Source organism: Mus pahari, chromosome 1, assembly GCF_900095145.1.
Source record: "Mus pahari chromosome 1, PAHARI_EIJ_v1.1, whole genome shotgun sequence".
In the NCBI taxonomy this organism is placed as follows: Eukaryota; Metazoa; Chordata; class Mammalia; order Rodentia; family Muridae; genus Mus; species Mus pahari.
Window position 1 is genome coordinate 7,088,352 of NC_034590.1, and position 8,247 is coordinate 7,096,598.

At 51.4% G+C, this 8,247-nt stretch overlaps 1 protein-coding gene across 1 annotated transcript in view; it reads right to left on the bottom strand.

Moving 5' to 3' along the window:
- Window positions 1-4,576, bottom strand: part of Wtip (WT1 interacting protein) — a 24,678-nt gene extending 20,102 nt beyond the window's left edge. The window contains exon 1 of the mRNA XM_021207824.1: window positions 3,807-4,576. Coding sequence (XP_021063483.1) covers window positions 3,807-4,377 — 571 coding nt within the window. The 5' untranslated portion in view covers window positions 4,378-4,576. The remainder of the gene's footprint in view (window positions 1-3,806) is intronic.
- Window positions 4,577-8,247: the final 3,671 nt, after the last annotated feature.

Consider the following 8,247-nt stretch of genomic DNA (forward strand, 5'->3'; position numbering starts at 1 on the left):
AAAAAAAAAAAAAAAAAAACCACTCATTTGTGTACATGTGCACACACATGACTATGTGTGCACACATGATACATGTATGGTCAGAAGACTACTTAGAGGAGTCAGTTCTCTCCTTTCTACCATGTAGATTCTGAGAATCAAATTTGGATAGATGGGCTTGGGAACAAGTCGCTTCTTTAGCCTCTGAGGCATCTCAGCCCCCCCTCCACCATGTGTGTATGCACATGCGTGTGTGTAGTGCATGTGTGTATGCATGTGAAAGATCCTTCTACAGATTTATAACCAAAAGAAAAGGGCCAATGGAAAGAGGAAAACTTAAGTTGGAGGTAGAGGTCAGAGAGATCAGAATGGTACCCTCTCAGGTGGCAGACTGGCCGTGTACTGAGGCAGAGGGAGAAACAGGAAGCCAGGCCACAAAGACTGAACTTGGGGACCTCAGTATTCTGAGTGAAGTGGAAAGCAGGATGGGCATCAAGAGACCAGAAGGCTGTTGAACATAAAAGCAAAGTGACTAAGGCTAGGGGCAGCACACAAAGTCCTACAAACCCACCTAGGTCAAAAACAGGCCAGTGAAACGGCTCAGACGGTCTTGCAGCTAAGCCTGACAACCTGGGTTCAAGCCTCAAAACCTACACAATAAAGGAAAAGAACCGACTCCCATGAGTTAAGTCTCTGACCTCTACACATATATACATGCCACAGCGTTCCTGTGTACACACACACACACACACACACACACACACACACACACACACACGGGTCACACGGTGGGAAGAGCTGGAACCAAAGGCTGCTAAGAGAAGCAAAAACAGTATGGCCTAGGAGCCTTAGCAGTAGATGGTCGGTTCAGGGGCCTGAGGCTGTTGGCCTCCATTAGACAGCAGAAATGGGGAGAAGACACAGGGGTACCAAGAGGTCAGCTGACACAAAGCCTATGGAGGAGGGAGCTAGGGATGGCACGGGCAGAAGAACACACTATAGACAAGGTTCTTAGAAGTCAGACTTTCTTCTGTAAGAGGTATTTATTCAGGTCAGAAGATTGGAAACTTTTTAAAATGCAAACTGGATAGGATGGCATATGCCTATAATCCCAGCACTTGGAAGGCTGCAGCAGAAAGAGCTCAAGGCTAACCTAGGCTAAGACTCTGGCCTCTAAATTAAATTTTTAAAAAGTGAAATGAACACATTTTTGTTTTCTATTTTGCTGTCCAGGTCTCATTTTGTAGCACAGGCTGGCCTGGAATGCATAATCATTCTGCTTCAGTTTTCCAAATGCTTGGATTACAGCTGTTTACTACACCTAGAAACTGCCATTTCAGTAACTCAAAAACACCAACTGACATCAGACACATAGTTTAACCAAAATTGCCCTTATTTTTAAGAACCAGAAAGAAGGTATATTTTTGGTTTAGAGAGTGAGAGCTAGCATTTAGAGTAGGTGCCCCGTCTCAAACCTGTAATCCCAGCATTCAGGAAGGCTGAGGCAGGAAGATGGTTCCTTGGAGGTCAGGTTGGTACACAGAGTGAGACCCCATCTGTAAAGGAGGTCTGAGGATACTGTTCATTTGCCTGAGTGCTTGCCTTGCATGTATGAAGCCCCATGTTCCATCCTTGTCACCCCATAATCTAGCTGTGGTGTGCACACCTGCAATCCCAATGCTTGGGGTTTAGGCCAGGGAAAGGCTGTCTTTGGCTCCAGAGCACACTCTGGAGCAGCTTGCACTAGATGAGAGCTTATTCAGAGAGGGAAACCTCTATAATCAGCCAGCTCAGTCTCCTGTGTGGCTAACAGGGCTAAAGCTGAGCCCTCGGTGCTCTTTAGAAAGGATCCTCACCTCCAGCAGTTTTGAGCTATCAGTGCCTTTACCCCCACATTAAACACCCAGTATAATGTGCAGACTTGAGAGTGGCCAGAGGGGCCAACAGACAGACCAATGCTGAGCCTCTAAGTGTGCACGGGCCAGAAGATGATCAGATGCTCAACCAAGAGCACAGAGAGTATCCGGCTGAAATGTCCCAGTTTGGCTCCTGGCAGGTCAGTTTCTCACTCACCTCCTACTCCCAGGCCATTTACAGCAGCCATCACCTCAGCTAAACCACAGATTCCCCATCCTGACTTCTCACATCATCGGATCAAGCACCTCATTCCAAAGACAGACCACTCTAGCCCATGTTCGCCCTTGACCATCCTGGGCTACAACCTTCTCATACCCTCACTTTCTTCCTCCACTCTGGAACACACCCACATGAGCTGCTAAGGTGTAGCCTCTACTCCCCTAAGATCTACTTCAAAGCATCCTGGAGCTGCTAGCTCTACTGAATGTGAGACAGCTCAGACCCAGGCAGCCCTGTCCCAGGCTTGCTAACCATACACATCCCCAAGCCAGCTTCACTCCCTCTACCTGACTCACCTAACCGTTGTGCCAAGAAAAGCCACCAGAGACTTGGGCCGGCTAATGCGTGTGATTTCTTCACCAGGGCTGTTATGAGTCAGATTCCCTTTCTTTGGTATTTAATGATATAAAGTCTATTTTCTTTTTTTTTCTTTTTCTTTTTTTTTTTTTTTGTTTTGTTTTGTTTTGTTTTTCGAGACGGTTTCTCTGTATAGCCCTGGCTGTCCTGAACTCACTTTGTAGACCAGGCTGGCCTCGAACTCAGAAATCCGCCTGCCTCTGCCTCCCGAGTGCTGGGATTAAAGGCGTGCGCCACCACGCCCTGCAGGTAAAGTCTATTTTCTGTTGCCACTTTTTGAAGCACAGTCTGGCTTTGTAGTCTTAACTGGTTGGGAACTACGTGTAGACCAGGCTGGCTTTAAACTATCCTACTGTTCCTAAATCCCCAGTGCAGGAATCACAGGTCTGTACCAACCATGCCAAGCTAAAGGGTGAAGTCTGAATGCATATTTTTCTTTGTATTTTTTTCTATCTATGCATAACCAGCTGTAAGGCTGATTTGTGGTTTTGTTTATTTGCTTTGCCTTGCTGGGAAATAAACCTAGGGCAGTGATAGACAAATGCTCTATCACAGAGCTACTCCCCTAGCTCGGAATTCCTGTAGGAAATATCCTGTATGTAAGACCTAGCCCAGAGAAGACTTGAATGCCTGCCTTGGTCCTGTAGCCTCACACAGATCCACCTGCAGCCACTACCAGCACTGAAGTCTCAGTCATACAGGTTCAGGGGTACCCAGGGTACCCCATCTTTCTGTCCCACCCATGCCTCAGTTAGAAGGGGGGACACATCCGTTCTGCTCTTCATCAAACTTTAGTAGAAGCAATACTAGGGATGAAGAAGAATGTCCAGAAAAAGGAACTTAAGAATGGGTCAGCAGTAAGAGCTTGGCGCTCTTGCAGAAGACTCAACTTCTCAACGGAGAAAACTCGGTTCCCAATACCCACGTCTGCTCACAACCGACTGCTACTCCAGTTCCAGGGATCTGACACCTTTTGACCTCCCCAGGTACTTTCAATATACACCTAACTAAATCTTTGGCATAGTCCCTACATCTCTAATCCTAGCACTCCAGAGACAGGGGCAGGAAGATAACGGAGTTCCAGGCCAGCCTAAGCTACAGAGTGAAACCTTGTCTCTAAGTAAATAATCATTTTTTAAGTGTCCAAAAAACAGCTTAGGCTGCCAATCAGCCTGATTGTGTGTGGATCCCACCCCCCCCCCCCCTCCCCCTCCCAACCCCCCACCCCCGCCTCAAGTCAGGAAGCGCCGGGCATCTCCGCATCCGTGGCGGGAGAACAGCCCTTACCAGAACCCCGGGACCCCCGACCCAGACCCCGGCCCGCGCACGCTCACCAAAGTAGTCTCGCGCCGTGCGCGCCTCGAGCGCGCGCTCCAGTTCCCGCGTGAGCGCCTCCAGCCGCCGCTCGGCCGCACTCGGGCCGCCCTCCCGGCCCGGGGGCAGCGGCAGCGACGGCAACGGGAAGGGAAACTGGGCAGGCTCCGGAGAGCGGGCGGGCGCGGGGCCGACGCCGGGCGGCAGCAGGTCTGCACAGGCGCCCGCTGAGCCACGGGAGCCCAGGCTGGACACGCTGGAGCGCGCGCTGCCCCCCGACGGCGGCCCGGGGCCGTGGCCGTGGCGCTGGTCGTAGCCCAGGCTGATACCGCTCGAGCGCGCGCTGCCGCCGTCCGAGCCCGCCAGGCTGGCGCGCGGGCCTCGCTCGGGGCGGCTCGGGACGTCGGGCGCGGCCTCGGGTCCGATGCCGCCGCCCTTGCCTCGGCGGCCCGACGCGGGCGCCGCCTCGTCCACGGCCCTCGGCCCGCGCCGCACGCGCCCTGGGGAGCCGGCGGTCGGCTCCGGCTCGCGCAGGCCCAGCCCGGCCAGGAGCAGAGCCGCGTCGTCCGCGGCCGTCCGCGAGCGCTGCATGGCCGTCGGCCCGCCGCGGCGCGTCACCTCCGCCTCCGCCGCCCGCCGCCGCCGCTCCGGCAGCGCCGCCGCATCGTCCGCCGGCCCGCAGCCCGCCCCGGGACCCCTGGGCGCGGGGCGGGGCGGGACCCGGGTCGCGGTCGCTCGGCGTGGGCCGCACTCGCGCGCGGGGCCGTGGCGGGGAGGGAGGAACGGAGGCGCGCGGCGGAGGAATGCGCGCGCAGCTCGGGGCCGCGCCCCCTCCGCTCCGAGGCCGCGCGCGGGGGGCGGGGGACGGAGGGACTCCTTTGCCCCGTCAGGAATGCGAGGAAGGAGACTGCGCAGCGGCCTGTGGAATGTGGGGGGGTGGCGACGGCCCGGCCGAGGGGTGCGCAGATTGCGCGAGGACGCGGGCGGGACAGCGGTGGCCCAGGCTCTGGTCCACCCCGAGGCCTCAGGGCACATTCCAGATCCCACCCCCACCCCCCGAGGCTGAGCCCCGAGCCCACATCCTCCCTCCCCATATTCCTCCCAGGCCCTCTGCTGCAAAGGAGCACAGCCTGATGCTGCCTGCTTTGTGCCACATGGATGTGACACGAACGTGGGAAGTCTGGAAGTTTCAAAACACAGTGTCAGGATTCTAGCAACGTCTAGGTATAGCCGTCCCAGTTACACACAGTCTGAGACTTAGAAAAGAATCACGGGTTGAGTTCCGGGATCCATTGTGAGTGTGACTTCCACCAGAATTCTTTTCTTCGGCTGGAGCCATGGCTCAGAGGTTAGGAGAGTTTGTTGCTCTTGCAGGGGACCCAGATTCAGTTCTCAGCATCCACGGGATGGTTCACAACTCTCCTTATTCCAGTTCTAAGAGATCTGACCACCTCTTCCACCACTAGGCATGAACGTGGTGCATATATGTACATGCAAGCAAAACACAAAACATTAAAAAAATAAATAAAAGACAAAAGCCTGTTTATTGACTGACGTCCCTACTTTAACTGGAAAGCCATAATGAGTCTAAGGGGTCCCCCCCCCATATGAGGGGACTCTCAGAATTATTGTCAATTTAGAACCAGTATCCACTAGGCCTTGGAAAATCCAGTTGTTTCCTTCTCTCGGTGATAGTTACCCTGGTAGAAGGAAGCAGAAACGCTGACCTTGAGACTCCTGTATTGTAACATGTCTTACTCCAGGGAACCTGGCCTTCCCTTCAAGGGCCTCTGGGTCATAACTAGCTCAAGTCTGGAAACTGATTGACAGGCCAGGATTCCCTACTGTTGCTTCTCTTTCATTTGTTCTAGAGTTTTAGATTGAACTAAAAGGGACATACAGCAGAGTCCTTCTCATTCATGGACGTTACACAGGGCCCAGCAACCTGCAGCCATTGGCAATTTGTTGACCTTGGGCAGGCTCTGCCTGTGAAAGTCACTCAAAAGCAGGAGCTTGATCACTTCACATAGCATCTTCTCAGCACCCACAAGCTCAGGCCATGATCAGAGCTAGTGTGACGATGGTAGGGATCCCCCTCAAATGCAAGGGCTCCTCTTTCACAGTGCCTGACCTCGGACTTAGGGCATGCCTAAAGGATGCTTCTAAGCATCCGGGCAGTTATGTGATGTGTGGAGCCAATAGAGGCCACACCAGGTGGGGACCCTGTCCCCAAACCCACAAACAGACGAACAAACAAAAATCTGTCTTACCCTGCAAGAGCTGTTACGGGAAAGAAAACCAAACCTCATGTGTTGTGTCCCGGTGACCCAGGAAAACAGTTTGAAATGAAAGCCCTTCACTTCCAGGCTCCCTTTTCTCAGAGGGGGATGGTAAAATGCCCCAGTGCAAGGGGAAGGGAGCTAGTTGGCAAGCAGACTGACCTACCCAGATGCACAGAAACCTGGCCTTCACTGTGCAAAGAGACGGCTGGGACACCTGCTTCCCAGATGGAAGGGAAACATAATGTCTGGCCCATCCCTCCAACCCGCCCTCCAAACCTCCACACACACACATACATACTACCTCCTAGGACACACATACATACATACCTCTTAGGACCTAAGGAATTCCAGCTCTGTGGAAGCAAGTATTTGGGAAACAAATGTCTAGTCAGGAGAGCCACCTCATGGTCTGACGAGAAAGGAGAAACCATTTGACCGTTGATCCCATTTCATTGATCACATTTATCAGCCATTTAAAAGTGAAAATGTTGGGGGCCAGTGAAAAGCTTGGCCCCCAAGGTAAAAACCACTTGCATACGTATACATAATGCCTTATTTAGTTCATCCTCAGAACCCACAGTGGAGGGAGAGAACCAGTTCCTGAAAGTTGTCTTCTGACTGCCGCCATATACACACAAAACAGGGCTGGTAAAGGGCTTGTTGATATGCCTGACCACCCACATTACATTCCCTGGACCCACACATCAAGAGTAGACTGCAGCTGGTGAGATGGCTCAGTGGGTAAGAGCACCCGACTACTCTTCCAAAGGTCTGGAGTTCAAATCCCAGCAACCACATGGTGACTCATAACCATCTGTAACAAGATCTGACGCCCTCTTCTGGAGTGTCTGAAGACAGCTACAGTGTACTTACATATAATAAATAAATAAATAAATCTTGCCAGGCAGTGGTGGCGCACGCCTTTAATCCCAGCACTCGGGAGGCAGAGGCAGGCAGATTTCTGAGTTCGAGGCCAGCCTGGTCTACAGAGTGAGTTCCAGGTCAGCCACGGCTACACAGAGAAACCCTGTCTTGACAAACCAAAAAAAAAAAAAAGAAAAAAAAAAAAGAGTAGACTGCAAAGTTCTTCTCAGACTTCCATATACACACACTGTGCATATACAAGCACATCCATAAGTGGACATGCACACACACAGATTACTGAACTACTGTAAAATTATAAGCAGAAATTTCTTTTAAAACATCTATTCTAGGTTATAATTGTTCTAGGCTATAATCAGGAGGCTGAAGCAGGAGGATCACTTTTGAAGCCAGCTTTGGCTTCCTAGCAAGAACTACCACCACCACTCCCAATAAAAACAAGTAAATGTTTCAGTTCAACTTTCACAGTTAGAACCTTCGGAATTCAAATGATACATTAGTGTCCAGGGTCAACTAAAATCCATACTCCAGAAATAAGAAAACCTAAAAGTAAAGCAACCTAAAATGACCAAATATGGGTGTCTTAGTCAGGGTTTCTATTCCTGCACAAACATCATGACCAAGAAGCAAGTTGGAGAGGAAAGAGTTTATTCAGCTTACACCATGTTGCTGTTCATNACCAAAGGAAGTCAGGACTGGAACTCAAGCAGGTCAGGAAGCAGGAGCTGATGCAGAAACTGTGGAGGGATGTTCTTTACTGGCTTGTTTCCCCTGGCTTGCTCAGCCTGCTCTCTTATAGAATCCAAGACTACCAGCCCAGGGATGGTCCCACCCACAAGGGGCCTCTCCCCCTTGATCACAAATTGAGAAGATGCCCCACAACTGGATATCATGGAGGCATTTCCCCATCTAAAGTTCCTTTCTCTGTGATAACGCCAGCTCTGCCAAGTTGACACAAAACTAGCCAGTACAATGGGATAGTAGAATAAGCAACTTCTATGAAATGCCATCCGTTGTTTACTGATGAATCTGCATGCTTCATGTCCTAGCACTGGAGAAAGAGGCCAGCTGGAAGACTGAAGCAAATGGAACAACGTTCAAGGCTTGCCTGAGCTCCAGAACAAATTCCAAGTCAGTTTGATCAATGCAGTGAGACTCTATCTCAAAAAAAAAAAAAAAATCATAAAAGGAGCTGGGGGGCAGGGAGATGGTTGGGGGAAAAGGCTTGAAAAAAAACAAAAAAGCAAAAAAACAAAAAAGAGATCTTTGCTCCGGTGCACTGCCGGGGAAAGAGCGG